Here is a 23,413-nt window from a genome sequence, read left to right as displayed (position 1 = left end):
AATTTCAAAGACTCGTAGCGCAGAAATAACAACAGCGATTAATTAACCACGAGCTAATCTGTAGAACAAGCAACCTTTTCTAATTTTTAATAACACCTTGATTCTCGCTGATTAAAACTTTCCCCCCCCGTCGGTTTTGTATATTCGTGATTATTTTCGTGTTTCGACGAGATATACTTATATTTCGCCGAAACACGAAAATAATCACGAATGGTCACTTGACCACTGTTTCAGTTATTTATTTTTAATTGGACATCGATATATGTATGTCTGACCACGTTCCACGGTGACTGCGTTGCCCTATAGCGCACAAGTTTCCGCTTCTAAAGAAAAACCAATTCGATCACTGTGGCTTCGGCTATATCGCTAGGCGCGCATATGTGCGTGCGTGCATGTGTTGTATAAATTAGTGAATTAATAATACCTTGTCTTATACGCGGTGAGTTTGAACACATTGCGTACACGCGCACGGACGTGCATAAGCACGTGTACGTATGCTCGTGTTTGTGCACGCGTTGCGTACAAATGAACTAGCCGCGACTTTTCTCTCGTAGTGTATACTTTCTTCGGTCACACGAGGAACACGTCACACGATTCCGCATATGCAATAGTCTATAGCCTTACCATATCACATGCTATATTTCTCATGGAATTTCCGTGTCTCCGCATGTGATAGCGGTTGGATTTTTGAATCGTTTCTGCGAATCGTCGCATACGGCGATTTATTTTATGTCTCGATCATGCGACATAAAAGGCACTTGGGCCAAAAAAGAAGTGGAATATCGTTTTGCTAATAGAACTTGACGGCGTGTGTAAATCGTACGCTTTGTAAATTATAAAATAATAATTTCCAGTGTCTGTAATTTTTTTTTTTTTTTTTTAAGAGGAGAGGAACATTTTTTTAAAGAGATTTTCTTATTTATGACGGATTTGGTCGCTTTGCAATCACGCGTATCTTTCCGTTTATAATACGAGAAGAAAGTCGCCAGCGCGCCTTAATCTTCTTCTTTGGCATGCCAGAATACCATTATAATCGCCTTTGGCGCTCTCAGGGAATCTTCGCATATAGAGGCGGCCAGAAGGCAAGTTCAACATCCCGCTAATGGTACAGGTTCTCCACCGCGGCAAGAAGAGCATTCGTAAAGTGGTTACCGCTAAAGAGAGAAAAGATCCAATCGAATTATAGATAGCGTGAATTGATAGCTTCGAACCCGATCGATAGATTCGTATCACGTACAGTTTCGTACAATATCATTTACTGTGCCTTAAGTCATCCACGTGTAGCCATATTATAATTATTGAGGAACAATTTAGTGTACGTTTTTGTCGAGATAAATTTACGGCTAATAAAATAACATTGATTGAGTAGCGAGAAAAAAGAGAAAGAGAGAGAGAGAGTTTGTCCACGGGTCAAAAAGGTTTACGATAAAAGAGAAGAAAAGGAAACGCTGGATGACGTCATGGCAGTCATTCGCGCCACTTAGGCGAAGTCAAGGGATCAATTTACGACGTGAATGGTCAACTACTTGCCTCTCCCGAACATTCCATCCTCCAACCTCGAAACCTCTTTCCGCTTTCGTTCACCTATCACTCGTCTCGAATCAATGATATGATAAACGACGCTATCTCACCGACGCCAACGGAACGAATTGCATAACGTGTTGAATAATGCATTGAGTAATAACATCGGAAAATATATTTTCTTTAGGATTCAATCGCAATCTCTTATACAGTCTCGTAATAGATTAATCACACGTTGTGCCAGGTTCTTATTTTTCTTTTTTCTTTTTTCTTTATTTTTCTTTTACATCTCCTTTAGTGGTATGTAAAAATAAAGATTTGCATTGTTGATTTGTTCGATATATTCATCTCCGCGATTAAGAAATAGCGGGAATAAAAATAAAAGTAATGTTACGTGGCTTCGCGAAAAGGAAAAGGAATTATGTTGCGATTTCAATAAGAGTAAATATGTATAATGACGCGGCTGTATAAAAGACGGAGAAAATGTTAGCTCGATTCTCGTGCGTGTGTGTTGTTTGTATCTGTTATGCGGTCAATGATCTTTCTCTCTTTCGCTCATATCTATATTGACAAAGATCGACTCGTCTTCCCACGTATACAATCTTGCGCCGGGATTACTCGACGAGACTTCATGTATGTAAAGGCATGAGATTTCATCTCAAATTAGAAATGCGAAATAAAACAAACTATAAATTATTGTTAAAATAAGCCATGCGTGTAAAAATTGGGAAATACTTAAAATTTCTATTCCGATTATTATATTCGCTGCGATATAAAGTAAATTAACAATTAGAAAATTCTATGTATTTTTTTTTGTATAGGAAATTTATTTTGTATAGGAAAAATTACGAGGTCCGTGTTGCACTGCATTTAAAACAAAAAAAAAGAAAAAAAAATAGAAAAAGAAAAAAAAATAGAAAAAGAAAAAAAATAGAAAAAGAAAAAAACAATTTTCTGCTCGTGCTCTAAAAATGTTAAAATTTATATTACGTTATTGCGCGATTAATGTCGCAACGTTAATGCCAACCGACAAGTTTCGCTTTGATAAATGAAGACCCATGACTTATCACGCGACTAATATTTTATTTTCGCTCGCTCTTACAAATCGATTGTACGTAGAGGGAGTGTATAAATGGCGAAGAGAATGAAAGATATTCCAACATCTCGCGTTGCGCCGCTTTGGCAACGGTTTTGTCATCAATCATGCACCCCAAGCACATGTGCAAAATCGACGGTTATGTATTAATCGCGTCAATATTAAGGGGCTGTAATGTTAAACGTCGCTACTTAACCTTATAAATAGCCAGTCAACGTCAGAAAAATTAATACAATGTACGATTTGGCAACTCGCTGGCACGCGACATGCTTATCGTTAGCATAGCAATTGTCAGCAGCACATATTTTTATTCTTCGGCGTTTGCGCCAACGTTATTCATAATTTTATTTAACGTGTAAATATCACGTTCTTCTATTAAAAAAAAAAAAAAAACCCGTGTTAAATAAAATCGAATTAATTATTACCGCTTTTCCGCGATGCCGATTAATTCTCTCAATTGGCTCTCTTCGTACCGCGAGAGTAAATGCTAGCTATTATTTTTCCGCATGTGAATTATTCATGAATATTATAAAATGTTATAATTAAACAAACTTTTTTTGTATGTAAAATATTTACCATATTTGTTGCAACCATTATACATCTCAAGTGGACAGGTATTAAGAAACTGTCGAGATTTTATTTTAATCTTTAACTTTTGTCTGCTATTTTTAGTCATTACGTATTTCGCGGTTGTCTTTACTTCGTAAGTCTTTTTTTTCTTCTTTTTTTTTCGTTTTTTAGTTAGTCAAGATACTCATAGAATACAATTATTAATAAGCGTTATTAACAAGCTAAGCTTTATTGTTTAGTAATTATAAAAAAGCTTTTTTTTCTTCTTTATTTTTTACGCTCCTTTTGATCTGTTTTAAATTAAATGGCTCTCCTTTATTCTCTTTCTAGATCATCTCTTGGATACGCGAAAAGAGTGGTAGAGAACGACGAACGCAGAGAAAATCTCGCCGATAAGACAGGGGTGATGTTTGTAAATTGTTAGCCTTTCGGGAAACGCTCGTGAACTCGCGTTTTGTGACAGAAAAGATAATTGCGGTGTTCACGTTGGCAAGTGTTAAAATCGATGTTGAATAAAGGAGAGATCCGGATGGTGCTTCGCAGTGGATACTAAATATCTCGGTGGATATACTACTTAAGAGTGTGGCATATGGCCCTGGACTATGGTACTACCACTTACAATATGCACCACACGAATCAACTAGGTACGTATCAAAGAACGTGTGCTTAGCAGTATCAAACCGGTTTACTTTCGGGTTCTTAACCATCTTCTCTTTTTCGCAAGCCAGCAGCATCTCTTTACAAAACTTGAGCTTCTTGAAAGACCTTTTACTCCGCCTGAGAAGAGCACAAAAATTATCTTTTTGTTAGAATTTTTTCAAAGGAAGAAAAGAAATCTTTATTTCTTATCAAACTGCCTTTAAAATTTATTTTAAATTTATTTTAGCGTATATAAATTTTTTTTTTTTTTCTTCTCGAGTAAAGTTTAATTCAAATTTTTTTTTTTTTATTTATTGTAACTTATCGTTTAACTTATCCAAGTTTTGAAATATTAATCGTTTTTATTCGGGTTAATTTTGAATTAAATTTTTATAAGTATGAGAAAAAAAAAAAGAGATGGATTTGAAGCTCTTCGGAAGAAGCGAAAAAGAAAAGACGGTGTAATCGGTCACGGTGTGCGAGTTTCATGTTTTATCGTGCCACGTATACACAAATGTCATTCTATATGTATACATATAACGAACGTTCGTCTAATCTTAGCAAGCGACCACCGGCCAAAGATACGAGCAAAAAGTATTTACGATTCTTTTTTTTATCTTGGTTGCTAGAATAGATTTGTATCAGTATCTTTAAAGTACCTTATCAGCACGTGTCGGTTAAATTTTTAAATTAACTACGTTCTAACTTTTAAGTATTTCCTATTTCATTAAATTTAAAAAAAGACAAACCACATGCGTATGGCTTCATCCATAAAAGCAGACTTATTCGTCGGTTTGTGCCTAGGTCGCATGCCATTTCCATCAATTTTATTTTTTTCCATTCGCAAATCGTTATGCACTGGTCTTTTAACTTGCATAAACTTCCCCGACACAGTGCACGTGGCCGCCAAGACAATCGGGTCGAGGATGGCGAGAAATCGTGCGTGAAAATTAGATAGCAAACGAGCGAATAGTCAGCCGTGTCTCTTACACCAAGTGCGCGTTCAAGTCGGACGCGACGTGGCGGGATCACTGCCAGAAACGTTATACTTCTCTTGGCAGAATTGTCAGTAGGTCAGATCAGCGTAGTTAGAATAGAGTTTAAACCAGATTACACTTTTACTCAACGAAATATTGTTTAGTCGTATTTTTTTTTCTTTTTTTTTTCTCAGGCATTTATATATTATAAAATAATAATGACGAGGAATAAAAGCTCGTAAAAGTCACTTGTATCAGAATTTTACACTAAGGAGATGATCGAATACCATGTCGAAATGGCTTTAAAATTTATTGTATTGAGCAGTTAGGTGGGGTTTAAATGTGTACATCCGGAGAGAACTTTGTAGGAGGTTGATTGTGCGGCGCAATTATATTAATTAATGCGGGCCCTAATTATCTTTGCTCATAGCCGACGCACTCTACACACTCCGCGCATTGCAAGTCAGTCGGCCAGACTAATGAGGAAGGGAGGGTGCTCAAACTTGATTAAATAAATCTACCATTGTAAGGGACGTAACGTTAACGTATCGTAACAACTCGGTGGAATAATGTACTCGAGCGAGAGCAAGACTGCCGGAGTTACGAAAAAAGACTCGCTGGCAAAACGCAGCTCGTCCAGCGGATCCGCTGGTACACATTCTGGTATAGCGTGCCAATTTTCACGGGGACGTGAGACCGAGGCACGCGAGTCGCGTGACTCGCAGGCGTGCGAGTCAAGTCGTGCAATTTGTTTCGCACACGCGCGAACCCGTCCACTTATACATATACATCTTAGGATCGGAAACGCGATTATTCGGAGATCCTCGCGCGCGCGTAAATTTTGGAAACCGATAATACGAACGAACGAAACGTTTTCGTACCTCGAACATCTTTTCATTGAGCTAGAGTAGCTGGACATCACAGAGGCTGGTATATCGAGTACGTGGCGAGTGCATAAGCTGCGAAATGTCGCGGCTATTCTTTCCTCGTGCGACAGCCGGCCGGCCGATTCATTCTAGTGGATGCATTGACTCTTTGCGTATTGGCGAGTGTGTCGGCCAGGCGGTATGTTTTTAAAAATGTATGCCGCGCGCGATTCGCTATCGTTCATTATTCGCGGCGCGGCGTCGACGAGCGCCGCGACGCCCGCTATCCATACTCGGTGAGTTCGGCTCGGCACAAAGAGGCCGGTCGGGACAGAGCGCAGAATGCCGCCGCGATAGAACCGCGAACGCTGACGACGAGTTTCAATGCGTCCTCGATGCATACCACGCGCCGTTCGGCGCTACCACTGATGCAACGCGTAATACTTGTGGCGTTATGAAATGTATAATTTCTGCGAAAACGACGTCTTGATTAGATATAATCGTGCAAAAATAGATTCGCGGCAAGGAAGACACCGATCGCGTAATTTCATATTGAATGAGACCGATTACGTCAACTATCCTATAATTGCGGACAAATGATAAATGATCCTTCCAAAATGCCACGTAATATTCTTACATCATGCGTGTTTTGTCGATCGACAACTTGGTAAATATGGCATCTACTATCAGTTTTAATTACCGCATCTTTATAATCACCGGCGAAAACAATTTCATTAATTAGAATAATAGCGCGGGTACCGCGTGGTAGAGATAGGGAAAACCGGTGACATTCGCAGTATTAAAAATAACATTACAATTTTTTTTTCTTGTTTAATTAATATTATAAATAATTAAAATCTTAAAATATATATATATATTTTTTTTATTATACTTACATTATTATGGTTGATACATTTCATCGCGATTTACATTTTATGTAACTTTGTTCTCTCTATGCGTCGATCGAGCACTTTCCGAGAATATCTGCGAATCGCACGAAGTTTCCTGAATAATTTAACTTGTAGCAGCCAGGTATTTCTGGCTTCTGTTTTCTGTGTGTATAAGTTCGCGCGCTGATGCTTTCGTATTGCACGTACACGCGATTCAAGTGGTTTTACATATCCTTGCGTCGACGAATTTTTCGTTAAGTTGATTTTAACAATCTGTAATTTTTTTACATCGAATTTTCAACGTCGGATGAATATCCAGCACGTTAAAAATTAATGTACCTACCAAAATTTTCGTCTTTCTGCTTCTCGTCTTTGAAGGCACTCACGTATATATCTTTTTTTTTCTCTCCCTTCCCTTCTCGTGCAAATCGGTTTATTTTCCACCGGACAGTTACCAAGTGTCGTATATTTTCGTACGTGGAAACTAATGATCGTAATCAAAACGACAAGCACTGGTGTGATTAGACGCAGTTACGCAATAACCGTGAATATGATAGACGCGACGTCGTATAATAAGCCTTGATTACGCCGTTTCCTTCGTCGTCGCTTCATTTATACACGTGTATATGTATACATATATATATATATATATATATATATATATATATATATATATATGTATGTATGTATATACGCCGGCATCGAAATTGTTATACGTATACATAAGAGAGATTACGCGTAAGAAGCACACGGTCTTGTATCACCAAGTTTTCCGTTCCGAAAGCGGAGGAATCTTGGTGCTTTCACGAGATTGAACAGTGTGTTCAAACATCAGAGTTCGGTCGTCGCGGTTTTGCCATATCCATTAGAGAAATCAAATCTTTCCGTTTCTTGAAGCGAACAACAAGGCTTGTAAGAAATCTCTAACAAATTCGACAGTACCGAAAAAATGCAGGAGTCATAGCTTCCGTAATCATTCTAAAGAAAAAAATATAATTAATGTTCAGATGTATATTTAAATGACATTTAAACAGAGGAGAGACGTTTTTTTTAAGTACTACGCAAGAATGCATCCGCAGTTGGCTGCTTAAAATAATGAAATCTAAAACAATTTTCTTGAACGTAAAAGAAGCGCCTAGCAAATAACGCGCGCGCTGTGTAATATCTAGTTAAATAAAAAAGACGATATACGCTTGACAAACACTCCGTTTCAATTATGCAACCGTTTCTTAATCAGTTGCATAATTCTTAATAATTGTCTGTTTAATCGTGATTTCTTAGCGTATTTTTAAAGTTCAAAGTTCTTATGCTAGCGTGTTCGTTCTCCGCCGCGGTACGAGATCAAGTTCTACCCCCAATGATTATCGCGCGATTGGTGGCCGTCGTGATCGATACGCATGCTACATACTTAAGCGAATAACACTCCGGTAGTCCTTTTGATAGCCCAGTCTCGTTATTTAATTGACAATAGTCGTTTCCCGCCGTAACCGTGGTCGAGTTTACCCAACGCTTCGAAGCCCACCACCTTCCCCGGAATGGAAGAATGGAAGGAAACACGTGAGAGCACGGGTGGCGCGATGCACGAAAGCAAAGAGAGGAGAAGTAACGGGGCGGCGGAGGGGCTCTCTCTTCCTCGGGATTAACCTTGGACTTGACTCGAAGGAATGCACCGTGCAGTGACCTCGTGCACGCTCGCTCCCTCGCTAACTCACGGCACTCATCTCGCTCACCTTCCTTCCCTCCGTCGCAGTCGCCGCGTCAGCCCATTCCGTTTCACCGTAGGCGCTTGCAGAGTGCCAGGCTACAGCCTGCCGGTCGGTGCATTCTTTCGTAGCCTCTCCCGAGCGGTTTCGGCGCCGAAAAATCCTGGCGCGGAAGTTGTCGAGGGGGCCACTCGATCTTTTTCAGGTATTAATACATCTTTCACCGCGTCTCCGAACGCGGCGTTTCTTATGTTAGATAACAATATCGGCGCAATCCCGTTGCAATCTGTAGGACTCATCTTCAATCTCCCGCATCATCGCGGACTGTAGTTTATCAAACACTACACTCGTATCGTGCGTGTTGATAGAAAATTACCGTACTTGCCTCTCAATATTTTTCGTCTCTTCTCCAAGTTAAAATAATCACGTTTGATAACTTGGTAATTGTTCAATGACCATGTGACATTAGATAGCAATTTTTTTTTTTTTTTTTTTATAACTTTATTGATGCTTCATTGATGTTTCAGTGAGATAGTTTGAGATATGTTTTTGGAAGAATTAGTACAATTGAGAATATTGTTCGCGACACGTATCTTATGTGTAATTTCAAATTCCGGTATATTCATTGTGTACGTAACTTATTCTTATTCAGGTATAACGAGCCGTGGCCGATAAAATGGTGATTAATCTTCAATAATAATAAATCAGTGGCGTATACGATACTAAGGTCATCGCGATGACTGTGCCGACACTCGTTGGACTATTATGGCCTTCGTCTGAAAATAGACCGGTGACTTTGTGATTGCGGTACATACATATGACGTTGAATCGATCTTGTATAATGAACAATAGAAGTGCAACCACTACGATCGATAGATCATCAAAACGATATGTCGCCTGGTCATCAAACACCCGATAAAAAATATCTTGATTATGATCTTTTAAACATGCTCGTGGCTTATATCGATCGAGTCTTTTTTTAGAATTATCTGCGTTTATATTCGAGTGCGTATACATATATCTCACAGATATAAATTTAATCGATAGGTATTAAGAAAACAACATAATTCGTTTTCCGAACAAACACAAGCCACTCGATTTAACGTAGAGAATTATTACAATTTTGTATGAAATTTCAAAGAAACGATCAAGACACGCTGCATTCCCAATAATCGAGAATGAATTCCTTAATAAAGCAAGTGCTAATAAAATCTTTTCTTAAATCGATGCTATTAAATATAGATAATTTTTTTATGTCTATAACGTAGTTGCTGATTTTATAAATTTAGTCGAGTAATAGATTTTTTTTTTTCTTTAATTATATTCAACTGTTATAAATACTTTGCGAAAAGTTTTTGCAAAGTGTGACGTGTTTTGGATGAAACGTAGGAAGAAAAAAAAAATAAAAAAAAATAATAGCGTGTCTTATCTAATCGCGAAGCAGCTTGACTTAGCGCGCAAGATTAACGCAATGTATGGCAGACAGTGCATCTTTTAATAGTTTTTCTTCTCACTTTATATCAGATAAAACTATAGATTAGACAGATACAGCTGATACGCATATCACAAAAACCTTTGCAGAAATATGAAAGAACGAAAAAAAAGGGAAAAGAAAAAGAAGAAACTATTTAGATGAAAATAGTAGAGGGTTTTGTGCTTCGCGGTATCTTAAACTCACAAACATCCAAGGATCCGGCCTGGATTCTTATCGAATACAAATACTGTTCCGTCGAGATCTGACTTTTTTTCATTCGATTATCTGTCCATATGTGAACGGTGAAATAAAAATCGTGTAAAATTATAGGAATTTGCAATCGAAGACAAACTGATCGGCGTAATAACAATATGCGATAGCGTTATCAGTTGTGATATAATAGTCGACGATAGTTCGCTTCAGCTCAGGGCATTTCTTTCCGCGTCTCTTTAATAAGCTGACGTCAATCGATAGCCATTATGTATCCGGATAGCATATTCGACGAGTATTATAATATTTTATTTGCAAATTAGCGTCGATTGCATCTTAAGATGCAATGCAACTGAAACTGAACCTTTCGCCTACCTCTCAACTTTTGCTCTCCCCCTATTGTTGCTCTTCCTATTACTGTCACGCAACTGTCAGTTTTGTAAAACGCTTGTAATTTGTTTCAGAAGACGTGGGTTATAGAAGTGTCGAGATCACGTCCGCTTTCACGCATCTGCCGCAGAAGGGTAAGCGTCTTTACTCTCTGTACGTATATGTAAATTCGTTAAAATTTTTTCCTGCGTTAAATAAATTTTCTTCTGCTCGTTTTTTTTTCTTTTTTTTTATTTTTTTTATATTTTTTTTATTACTTATTTGTTTTTTATTTTTAACAAAACGCAAAAGCCGTATTTTTCCTTGTTCCGTCGTTTCGCGTTTGATCTTTGACATATAAAGTTGAACGTATATACAGACACAATGCTAACATATGTATAATACCAAAGATACGACGTTAACAAAAACATGCGATTTGTAACCGATTGAAAACTGAAAAGCCCGTTTTGAAAAGCCGAATTCAATTCTCGAAAAAAAAAGAAAAAAAAAATACGGCGATACAAATCTGATTTATTATTATCACTGAACATCGCTCGTCTCGCTCGCTCGTCACTCGCAAGTTCACCAAATGTGTTGCCAAATACGATGAATATATTTTGACACCGGCTCTTACTATTTTAGGCTTAATTTATACGCTTCTCGCGACAGCTTTCTGCGCTACTCGCGTCGTGTTGTTGGGTCGAGTTCGAGTGGTGGGCTCGTGAACGAGCGGCCAAGCGAGTCGCGCTCACGATTGGCGAATATCTCTTGTTCCCCGCTTCGACGCCTCGCGTCGCGTCGCAATTTATGAGGCATTATCAGAGCCCCGCGTTCCGTGTCGCGCTTGCGATACTCGTGGCCGGTTCAGTCACGATCCGTCCACTGACCGGGCGATTTTCTACATTCTCTCGTGTCGCGCAAGTCTTTTTCCCACTAGCCTCTTTGTCTCACCTCATCTTCGCCGACAGGCACCGCGCGTAATCGCTTCCAGTGCGAGCTAAATTTAGCGCTGACCGTTGCTTTTGCCGAGCCGAAGCGGCGTATATAAAGCTTTCCTTCCTCTCCCCCTCGTCTTCTCTCGGCCGCAGTTTCCTGCACGCGCGAGGTGCTAGTGATTGCGAGATGCGAGAAAACGTCGTGTCGCGTTGGACCGCGAGGCAGCATCCCACCTGTGGAGGTTTTCACGTCGCGATCGCACGAGCTTCAGACAGACTCGCGTCGGAGTTAAAACTCGCCGAGTCGGTGCAAGTGATAATGAACCTTGGCGGGAGAATAATTCCAGATTAAAAGTGCATCGCGAGGAGCAATCAAGTGATAGCGGACACCTCCGGACTTTCTCAAAGTCTCATCTTTGTGCAAGATAGTGACGAACCGCGTGGCACCGAATGAATAGAATTTTGAACTTTGGGACCGAAGTAGTTTTCTCCGAGAGTTCCTTTACTTAAAACGAAATCGAGATTTCGACGTCTTCCGAAAGGAGCAAATCTCCCAAATATGTGTCCGTGACGCGGGAAGATCGCGGCTAAGTGCGACAAAAAAAAAAAAAAATAAAATAAAAATAAAAAAAAACCCGAAGAGTCGCGGGGTATAAATGGTGTGTGTATTAGTCGCGCGTAATAAATGCTAAAAATAGCCTCGTTATCGCGCCGCGAGCGAGTATCGGAGGCGATAAACATTGCCGTCGCGTTCGAATTCCTCGGTTTTCTCCTCGATATCGTCATAGAATATCACGAAGAGAACGGGAGAGAGAAAGAAACCCGCCGGTGTCCCCGTTTTCGACGTCGAGCCGGACCCGGACGCGGGTTCTCACAACTCCGCTCAGCCAATTCGAAATTAACCTGCCGAATACCCGGAAAAAAAAAAGAAGTAACAGATAATACCGTCGGCACACGCGAGTCGCGATTATTAACGTAATCGCGCGTTCCCGAGAAATCCCGTCGTCATCTAAACGCGAATGACTTAAAAACGAAAGCGGCGCTAAAATTTGAGCTGGTCCCTCGAAAGTTGATGCGCAAAGATCTTTTTTTTCTCTCTCTCTCTCTTTAATATTCCTACCTTGATAACGTTTCACGCGGACATGAACACCGTGAACTTTTAAAATGAGGTAAAGTGGAAAGCTGCGAACGTTTCAGGCGATTTCTTTCGATAATTCGTAACATTTGATTAAGTACAAATTCTGGTAATATATTACAGTACGTGTTCTCTCGTTAATTGATAAAAACAGTAATCGATAAAAATGAGACTCTGATTCGCAAAAATGGAACTTTTCTACCACGTCACGTGTCGCTGAATGAGATAATGATTATCAAGACATTAGTGAGTGAAACCGAGTGATCTGTTAACGCAAGGAAGTCATGCAAGGAGAAGAGCGCTTTGAAGCTTTCCCACGCGAATCGTCGATAGATAAGAATCACGTGTCGTTTGTCTCGCATTATTAAAACAGTAAACAAACAAAAAAAAAAATTTATATATATATTGCCGTCGAGTCTCATCAGTGGATGGGATTTAAAAAACCAAGGCAACTACTTCCACGAGCTATGAGGGTTCACGTGCAACGGGCGAGCGTGTTCGGTCCGCGCGCGCAAAATTCGAGCGTGAAGATTATCGGGCATCAGCATCGGCATCACGATCATGGAACTGTCTGCCAGCACGGTGGCACTCACCGAGGCATGTTACCGGACGTGTATTGTTGTTGTTACATGTGCGTAGAGATGGCCAGAGACACGCCGGGTTCTCCGATGCCGCGACCACGAGATTTGGCCGCCGGTGGTGGAGGCGTGGCAACGGCTACCTTGACTTCCGGTGCTTATCATGCTGCAGCAGCCGATACCGCCAACCTGCACGGCCACGCGCTGCAGCAGAAGATACTCGAGGTAACGTACGACTAATTTCCACTTATGTTAAAACGCTCCCCGCGACGTCACGAAGATAAACGACACTTATCCGGAAAGCCTCTTCATGCTGGCCACTATCGGTTTTATTCCACGTTACAGGAGGTTCCAGGGGGATGCACGGCAAACTTTTGCAAATAATCGATAACGAGGGTACGATGTAATATTTACAATGCCGTTATTTCGAGCAATGGTACACGCGCATGGTGTTGTAGGTATCGGTTTATCCAGGAGAACGATTGCAAAAGTATATTATTTAATAATTATTAAAACGATTACAGCTCGCAGCTGTCGTATACGAGTTTAACCCATTTCGTGCTTCTCCCCCACTTCGTCGAAATCAATTACAGCGACGGGATAACATACAGAAATTTACTCTGAACACACAGCGAAGTTTAGATTACTAGGGCCGAGCGGAGTTTCGATTGGGTTCGATCGATCGTGCACGTTTTAGTTACATCGCAATTAAGTTCAAGGACGTCAATATTCCCGCGAAGGCCAAGTTTAACGCTGCGGAGAATCCGCCGGAAAGTAAATCTATCCCATATATGTGATATTCCGCAACTGCGGTATTCTGTCTTGCCACTTGATCAGATGTCACTTGGGAATTGAAACAAGCAGACTTCTTTTTTTTTTTTTTTTTTTTTTTATAGCAACGATCAAATAACATCAAGCGCCGTTGCATAAGTAAATCGTGACGTTACTTTTAAATTAGTTAAATATATTTAGTGTTGGCATTTTAAATGCTGGCACGCGTTCACGTCTTTTTAACGAAATTGTCACTATTGTTTATTGTGAGAAGTTTTCACACGTGAGGAACAAATTGTATTACAGTTACGTAAACGAGTGCATTTGTTATGAAAATTCTAAATGAACGATGTATCAGTGAATAGGAGAGGAGGGCGTATTGGCTTCGATCTTGCTGGCATAATATTTTATTACGCAGGAATATATATCTGGCTGGCTGGCAATCGCCTTTCGGAAATCTCGAAACACAAGGATGTCGCTGCGTAATTCGTATACGGTGAATTCGATTACCCACGGAGCTCGCCACTCAATCGTCGCGATTACTTCATCGGGAATAATTCCTTGGCGGAATTCACAACGCGCTATTGATACGCGGCCACGCGAATTAATCTAATGCGCGTCATTTGCGCCATTATTCGATTGACGATTATAAATAGCACTCGCGATATCAGTTATTGATAATATTTGCGCGGTTTGATTTTAAGCATTGCCGTCAAGTATGCATTTAAATCGCGACTTGATACTAACATTTCGAGGCAGCTGAACATAGATTTAAAACTCTTCCGATTAATTAAACTAACCTTGGCCCTTGAACTAGGCGTATGTAACTTAAAAGCGCACTTATCGGTATTGGTAATGTGCACGTGCAACGTTTAATTTTCCGACGGTATTATCTTTCGCACGCATCGAAATAATATTATACTATTATTGTTATCCATTATACGCCACATTCTTTTTCTCTTATCTGTATTTTTATTCACCGGGTGCTAAATACTTCTTCGAAGAGGGATCTTTATTTTCGAGAGAAACATTTCTCCTACGATCAAGGAATCACTTTTTGTAGTAAGAGCCAAGGAAGCCTTGGTAACTTTCTGCCGTTTCGTTGATTTAAGAATTATGGCCAAGCGTAACTTCGGCTTCAAATCGTATGTCGATTTTTGACATGTGGCCGCAAAAAAGGTGCAACGTGTGCAACGTGTATATGAACAGGGAGGGAGGAGAATCGCGTGACAACGTGCCCGTTTGCGGACGTAACCAATTGGGCAAAATCGCTTTGCTCTCTGTGTCAGCAGCCCTCGCATTTCCTTCTGAGAAAAGGCAACTTAACGCACGCCCACGTGCGACCAACGACAAGCGGGCAACGAAAAACGTTCGAGAGACACGATGAATTGGATTAAACGTGTCGGATGCGCGCTACGTTGGCGTGTCGGGTGTAACTTTGCGCTGGCACTGACACTGCCATTGCCACTGCCAGCAACAATGCATACCTTCGCATTTCCACTCGGCATATTCATGTTCTGTTCAATCTTTAGTTCAGAGACATGTCGATAAAGCTCTCCGCACTCGATCTCTTTCCTCACTTCTTTTTAGTGGACTCATCTTTATTTTTTACTCGGAACAAACAGCATTAATATACAATATCATGGTACAGAAAAATGCACTGCGAACACCTGACGATGATTTCAGTTGAAAAGAGACGTCTGTTACTGTCTCGTCGTTGCGTTTTACTCACGAATTTTTGCGAAGCTAATTATTCTGCGTTTAGATACTTTTTGACATTTTCAGCTTTCAGCTGAGAAAGTTACATTACCCTTGAGATATCTGGATTTGTTTCCAGCTACAGCAGCATCATCAGCTTCAGCAGCAGATCCTCCGGCAGCAATACCATGCACAGGAACGACAACTGGCAGAACTACACGAACAACAAATGCAACAATTAAAGGTAAGGATTATCATTTTTCTTAAAACAGAAAAAAAAATAAATATTAAAATTAAAATACGGAGAATAGAGCTTGTGCGTTATTAGATGCATTATCCATTCATACACATACAGTAAGAAAGAGAAAAGAGGGTGGTGGATTTCTTCCTCTTTTTATTCAACGGTCTCGGCTTCTTATTTTCATCATGCCGATTCTTTAGTTATGTCTCTCTCCCTCTCTTATTCTTTCATTAATTTACTGTCTTTCTCTCTCTCTCTCTTTCTCTTTCTGCCTCTCTATTTGTCCCTGCGCTAGTCGAAAGTCCAGCGGAATATTCCTCTCATTGTCGTCGAAGCGCGTAACGTGCGTCACAAAGACGATAATAACAATAACGGTTGATCGTGAAAATAAACTGGTCTGATTGCCTCGCATCGTTCCGCGAAATCCCGCGGGTCCTTGCCTAACTAGATTCGCTTATCTCTTTTTTTTTTTTTTTTTTTTTTTTTTCTCTGCTATGAAGCCATAGTACGCTTTAATTGCTAAGGATGGTACGAATATGTACATTTTGTTACCGGACGCAACGGCCAGGAATCGATAATCGTTCAGAATAATTGTCCGTCACTTTGCGTATGAACGAGGACGATCGTTTTTGCAAGTGATGAAAAGTAAACCGCGGATGCGACCAGCTGAAAAATATTTATAGATAGACGGGTATTAATTTCCCTTGCAAATATAAAATTTATCTTTACATTGAATTATCTTTAAGTCAACTCTTTCTTGAGTGTGAAGTAAATTTTTATTTATTTATTTTTTTTTTGTAGAATAAATTTACACGTTGGAAAAGAGTCAGTAAATTATGCATTCTTTTAACAGTGTTAAAATATATCTTGTTTCTCAACAAATGTTTGTTTGTGCTAAATTTGTTGGTGTGTAATGAGAGTTCTACTACAAATCGATAATCTTTCCGCGTCGTATAGCACGCATGCATCATGACGTTCGCTTATCATAATCACGCATGAATTCGTCGCATCGTATAATCTTGCACATGTAACACCGTATATATTACGTGAATTAAATAAATAGAGTTTTTCGTTAATTGTCAGTCTTGGAAATAAAGTTTATTGCATTAAATACGACGCGCTTTGTTTACCATGCCGTGTAAAAAAATGGGAATTACTGGTACGGTATGGAAATTTATAGTACTGCGACAGGTTTTGTGTTACGGGGATCTGAGTTTGAACTTTGGGAATACGGTATCTTTCTCGCGAGAAAAGCAGACGAGATAACAACAGCCGTATGGAAAATTACCGTTGAATCCCATAGCCCCATTGATGCAGCAGCTGTGCGTGGCATCTCGTAATCGAGCTAAGGCCACCGATAACAACTCGGAGGGACACGGTTTGCGTCATTTTGCAGACGATGATTGTTTGAGCTGCATGAATTAATCCCATAGTTACCGAATTAAACCAATTAAAACATAACTTTCCTAAGGATGGGGGATTGGTAAACAGTAAATACTACCCTCGTGGACTCGCAACTTTGTCATAATTGCGTATTTTTGGATTATGAACGAAATATAATAATTAATAGGATAGAAGGCTTAACTGGGTGAATTTTTACTTTTATTTTTATTCGTGGAATTCTGTTTGGTGACCTCGGAAAGGCTAAAAGTCCAAAAATCTAAATAAATGTCAAAAAAAAGAAGAAAAAAAGATTTACTGACAATTTGAAATTTGGTTGCAGCTCTGGGAACAACAGAAACAGATGGAAGAGCAGAGGCGAGAGAAGGAAAGGCTCGAGGCTCTCAGAAAGAAAGATAAGCACGATCATAGCGCAAACGCGTCTACGGAAGTCAAAGAACGCCTTCATGTAAGTTTCGATTTCTTCCTCTACCGGAAGATGCTAAATATAGAAATGGGAAAGGATTCTCTAGTATTTTTGACCTCGATTTTGAGCACTGATGAGTAATGAAAACATGACGCTTACGATTACAGAGTTTTCTGGTGAACAAGAAGCAAAGAGAGGCAGCTGCCGCAGCGAATGGAGCAGTACCTGGAACACCAGGATACAGGAGCTGGTAAGATGTTTACTCAACTCTTTGAGAAAGCGTAGAAAACGATTCCATGTCGTGAATATCATTTCTGAGTTCTCGATGAACATGCTTCGCTTTAAAATTTATTCAAGTATCATTGATTTGTTATAAACGCTCCAAATATTTTGCTTTTGTTCAGGTTACAACCGCAATCGGAATCATCGAGCACTACGAATGCGGCGCATCCGTATCAAATGCCGCAAATGCTCCAAAAGTTCAATGACGATTTCCCGCTCAGGAAAACAGGTGATTGTCCCAAGTTGTACCGATTAATTTATGCATACTTTATACAGGTAGTTTGTGTGGCAATAGAATGTCTACTAAAGCATGGTGTTTCGATGTTCGAGAAACGAGTTGAATCCTAGAAAATGAGCTTACGCGTCAACACGATGTTTGCTTTCTTTGATTATAATTTTTATCCGAAAATAAAAAGGATAATGATTATCCTTAATAAGATTCACTCGCTTGGATTATTCGTAAACAACACCGACAAGTCGTGCGTATCATTTTTCAATTAATTATGGATGAATTGACAATTAGTTCTTACAAATATTAATCTTTTTTTTATGTGACACTTTAAATCTATTTGACTTTAATAAAAATATATATATAAAAAAATTAAGCCACGTTTGTTCGTATGTTCTTTTAATGCGCGCGATTTGTAATTTATATTAGTCAGTTGGCGAGTTACTCGCTAATTAACGTGTGTATTATCTTAATGTAAATTATCAGTCATGTTGATTTACGTAAAATGTGCATTAACATGTGCAATGTATATCCGTAAACTTGAACACAGAAAACACTTGCAGCATAGAGAGAAAATAGTAAAATAGGTAAAGTCTGATTCTTTTAAACGTTTATTCGGATTATTGATTAACTTCGTGTACACTAATTTTATTCTATATTTTTTTATTTACGATTTTCTTCGGTAAATGTCGATTGAATACGAATAATACGAGCTAGCGAACGTGAATGTGAACGCGAAATGTCTCGCGTCGCGTTCTTGCTTGCCTTCCATCCGTTTCCTTTTCTCCTTCCTTCCCCACCCCTTTTTTTTACTGTATGACAATGACCAACTAACAATCGGCTGAAAAAATTGGCCAGCCTCGGAGCCGAACTTGCTGAAGGTGCGACTAAAACAACGTGTGGAGAGGAACATGGCATCAGCGTTGAGAAACTCACCCCTGATGGCACGCCGGAAGGATCGCCTGGCGTCGCACCTCAAGCGGAAGTCGTTATTAGCAAGTATGTTCCTCTTTCTCTCTCTCTCTCTCTCTCTCTCTCTCTCTCTCTCTCTCTCTCATACATACACACAAGCGCGAGCTTTATCTCTTTGAGAGAACTACTTTAAAGTATTTGACAACGAGACCTCTCTTTCTCTCTTTCTCTTTCTCTCTCTATTTTCCTCTGCGCAAGCATTTGCCAATATTATGTTATAAACATCTATTTTCTTTCTCTCTCTCTCTTTCTTTTTCTTTCTTTCTTTTTCTTTTACTTTTTTTTTTACTGCACCCCGAGTGTTCAATTAATTGATTGTTGAATTTTTTTGACGCTTGTTACTTACTCTGTAACGGCATGAGCAAGACTACTCTTCGATTAACATATGTAAAGATTAGCGCTAAAACTTTCGTTCAGAGTTATTTAAGTGAGTTGTTACTGACGAGGAAATATCTTGAATAACGCGAATTGAGAGGCATTTAAAAAGCTACGTTTAGATACAACTTATAAAAGTAATCTGTCGTTTAAGCCGGTTTTTCGTGAATCGTCACGGTCAAAATTAACATATACGCCGTTACACATCGGCAGGTGTGACGAAGTCGATTTATTTCTCGGTGTGTCATCGAATCGTACGATTGTCGTCCTCGTCTTTGTTCGCGTTGTAAGTTGTAAGTGCAATGCAAATGCACATTCGCATGAAATTTTTGGAAGCGCGTCATCGTCATATTTATTTAACGTACATGCATATTTATGTTGCGCGACGAGACGACACCGTTCTTTTCTATCCTTTTCGGGGGTGCTGACGTACTAATTGTACGTTTTTCAGACCCTGGCAGCAATCCTGAGTCCGGGCCTAACTCACCTCCAACCGTGAACAATTCTCAAGCCAGTCCCACTGCTGGAAGCAACACGGCGATACAGGAAGTAAGCCTCGACATTTACGTACTATTTACATTGTTACAATCTTTTTGATGCCGTGGACGTTTATCAGGAAATATATCTCTCTGATTCATTACAGGAAAGTGAAAATCCGGCATATGGAGGACGCCTCACTAGCAGTAGTCAACAAGGTAGCCTTTCGGATCTTTCGCTTTTTAGCTCACCGTCCATGCCTAACATTTCATTGGGCAGACCTCATGTTCAGTCAAGTTCGGTAAGTACATTTTACCGTTTAAAAAACTTTTAGTTATGACTGCTCTCTTACATATACGACAGTTTAATTAGTATGTGTTTTAATTGCGAGAACTTTTTTTTAGGATAAAAAAGAACCATGATATTTTGAATTAAATAAAGAAGTCATACAAAGTAAATGTTGTGAATATAACGAGATATTTTTGACAGCAAAGTTATTTATTACATTAGCTTCGAGTACAATCTGCACTTTGCATTGTTACTTATCGTTCAAACGATAAGATAAAGTCGATAATTTTAGAATATTTTCAAGTGTTTAATTTTATTTATTTTTTTTTAATATTATTTTTTATTAACAGAGTGGGACAAAATTGGCACCAGTGTCGGAAGCAGAAGTGCGGGCTGCGTTTACAGCTCGCCTAGGCATGCCACTTACCGGTCAAATGCTACACAGCAATCTGCCGTACTATCCAACCTTGACGGTCATCGAGGGCGAACCGACTTACATCCATAAACAGATACAGCAAAATCTACAGGAGCAAACGACATCGTCTGCGACAGTGGGTGGCAGCAGGCAGCATCCGGCAACAGCAGCAGCGACAGCGGTATATCACACCCCGACACCAATCACGGATACACAAGTCGCACACGCAAGACTGCAAAAGGCTGGTCATCACCGGCCTTTAGGTAGTATGTTCCCTCTTTGTCTTTGTAGAAGCTCTTTTACCACGCGCGTGCCCTGTTTCAATATATTATGTGACGATCTTCTCCGAGCCAAATAACTCTGGAAACGAGACTGAACTTATCGAGGCTGGCTATTCAAAATGTTCTGAGGAACCATTTTTACACGAAACACAGCACGCGTAATTTAATAACTCCTTATCAACAGTGTGTTAGACCCAAGAATTTATACAATTTTGTTTTTTTTTTCTGCTTTTTCTTTATATAGGTAGAACTCAATCTGCGCCATTACCGCTCGGTCATCCGATGCTGCAAGGTGGCATGATCGCATCAACCACTCATTATGAGGAATATTTAGCAGAAAAGCAGTTGCATGATCAACAACAAGCGCACAATTATTTAAAACAGCAGATCCGCCAGACTGTTTTAACGCGAGTTGGTTCGCGTGGCCAGACCAATCAATTAGATGAAGCACCAGAGTCTGAAGAATCTGAGGTAATAGATCTCACGGGTAAGAAGGATCATCCGGAGGAAAGCGAAATATCGAAACAACAGAGAGACCGCGAACAGTTCTTGCAACAACAAAGGGATCTCATGATGAGACACACATTGCAGACGAATGAATCGACTATCTACACCGGAGGTTTAAACAGAACCGCTCAGTCAGTCAGGCCACTCTCAAGAGCATTATCGAGTCCTCTAGTACATCTAGGTAAAAATTAATAGATAATAAAATACGCATTTATCTTCAACATTATCTGTATATATCACTTAAATAATTACTTTTATTTATCTACAAAAAAAATAAAATAAAAGTAAAAAATATCAGTATAAAATTAATAAATAATTTTTAACTAATAAAATTATTTTTTTAAAAGGTCCTCAGGGTAGCAGTGATATTTTCGTAAGAAGTTCTTCGCATCGGCTTACTACGGGATTAGCTTACGATCCACTAATGTTGAAACATGCATGTGTCTGTGGCGAAACGGTCAGGGGGCATCCTGAGCACGGTGGTCGATTACAGAGCGTGTGGGCTAGACTATCAGAAACGGGTCTATTGCAACGTTGCGACCGAATACGCTCGCGCAAGGCTACACTCGAAGAGATCCAAACATGCCATAGCGAAGCTCATGCATTATTGTTTGGTAACTATTTATTATTCTATCTATTTAACAATATAAAACAGTAATATAAAAAGTAGTGACATTAATTTATTCCTGCGATGTGCATAGGAACTAATCCAATGAACCGACAAAAACTGGACATGTCTAAGCTATCGCAATTGCCTATCAAGAGTTTTGTCCGACTCCCTTGCGGCGGAATTGGTGTTGATTCAGATACAACGTGGAACGAGCTTAATACCGCACCTGCCGCGCGAATGGCAGTGGGATGCGTTGTGGATCTTGCGTTTAAAACTGCATTGGGCGATATTAAGAACGGTTTCGCTGTAGTAAGACCGCCCGGGCATCACGCGGAAACGAATCAAGCCATGGGTTTCTGTTTTTTTAACTCAGTAGCGATTGCAACAAGGCTACTTCAACAGAAACTCGACGTTAGAAAAATTTTAATTTTAGATTGGGTAAGAATTGTTATTATCATTGTGCTCGCGCAACATAACATTTTTATGAGACTGTAACATACATATTACTGTGATTTTAAATTAAAATAATTCTATATAACAAATAATAGCATGCACAATAGACTTGAATTGTAACCGAATTGCGGTTTTAAATACTTTTAGGTACTCTATATTATAAATTTATCGTATTTTAAATTTTCGGCAGGATGTTCACCATGGAAATGGTACTCAACAAATGTTTTACGACGATCCGCGGGTGTTATATTTATCGATACACAGACACGATGACGGTAATTTTTTCCCTGGAACCGGCGGGCCTACTGAGTGCGGCGCTGGCGAGGGTCTCGGCTTCAACGTAAACGTAGCATGGTCCGGTGGCCTAAATCCACCCATGGGCGACGCGGAATATCTTGCTGCGTTTCGTACGATTGTTATGCCAATCGCAAAAGAATTCGATCCGGACATCGTAATCGTTTCGGCTGGTTTTGATGCAGCTGTGGGCCATCCAGCGCCACTTGGTGGCTACAAAGTCAGCCCGGCATGTTTCGGTAGAATGACACAACAGTTACTTAATCTGGCCGATGGCAAAGTCGTCCTCGCTTTGGAAGGAGGCTACGATTTAGCGGCAATCTGCGATTCGGCACAGGAATGCGTTCGGGCATTGCTTGGTGATGAACCTAGTCCGCTCCGAGACGAAGAACTCACGAGAATTCCTTGCCAAAACGCTATCGATACACTACAGAAAACTATTGCCATTCAAGTAAGTTTAATATTCAATAGTTATTTATATTAAATAAGTATAAGTTAAAAATAATTTATATGAGAAAGAAATAATGACACTAATTAAATGTATTTAGTTTATCGTACAACATAGTATTGTATTATTTCTTAGATGTCACATTGGCCTTGCGTAAAACTCGCTGCCCATACAGTTGCTATGAGCGCCATAGAGGCGAGCCAAAAAGAACACGATGAAACGGAAACCGTGTCCGCAATGGCCTCTCTATCTATGCAACAGCCTACAAACCTCACGTTAGTATCAAATTTTATTATTATTTT

At 39.7% G+C, this 23,413-nt stretch overlaps 1 protein-coding gene across 13 annotated transcripts in view; it reads left to right on the top strand.

The window, feature by feature from the left end:
* Window positions 1-23,413, top strand: part of Hdac4 (histone deacetylase 4) — a 65,999-nt gene that overhangs the window by 36,867 nt on the left and 5,719 nt on the right. For 3 of the 13 annotated variants that reach the window (XM_070670528.1, XM_070670545.1, XM_070670538.1), the window contains 16 exons: window positions 3,518-3,831; window positions 10,411-10,470; window positions 13,025-13,188; window positions 15,572-15,676; window positions 17,397-17,522; window positions 17,648-17,730; window positions 17,885-17,991; window positions 18,850-18,990; window positions 19,790-19,887; window positions 19,982-20,116; window positions 20,454-20,784; window positions 21,044-21,487; window positions 21,654-21,920; window positions 22,008-22,354; window positions 22,560-23,114; window positions 23,247-23,386. In XM_070670528.1, the coding sequence (XP_070526629.1) occupies window positions 3,777-3,831; window positions 10,411-10,470; window positions 13,025-13,188; window positions 15,572-15,676; window positions 17,397-17,522; window positions 17,648-17,730; window positions 17,885-17,991; window positions 18,850-18,990; window positions 19,790-19,887; window positions 19,982-20,116; window positions 20,454-20,784; window positions 21,044-21,487; window positions 21,654-21,920; window positions 22,008-22,354; window positions 22,560-23,114; window positions 23,247-23,386 (3,158 nt within the window). In that variant the 5' untranslated portion in view covers window positions 3,518-3,776. The other 10 variants (XM_070670572.1, XM_070670590.1, XR_011547021.1 and 7 more) reach the window with 8 other exon arrangements.

This window comes from Cardiocondyla obscurior, linkage group LG02 (assembly GCF_019399895.1).
Source record: "Cardiocondyla obscurior isolate alpha-2009 linkage group LG02, Cobs3.1, whole genome shotgun sequence".
NCBI classification, from domain to species: domain Eukaryota; kingdom Metazoa; phylum Arthropoda; class Insecta; order Hymenoptera; family Formicidae; genus Cardiocondyla; species Cardiocondyla obscurior.
This window is presented reverse-complemented; position numbering and strand designations above follow the sequence as displayed.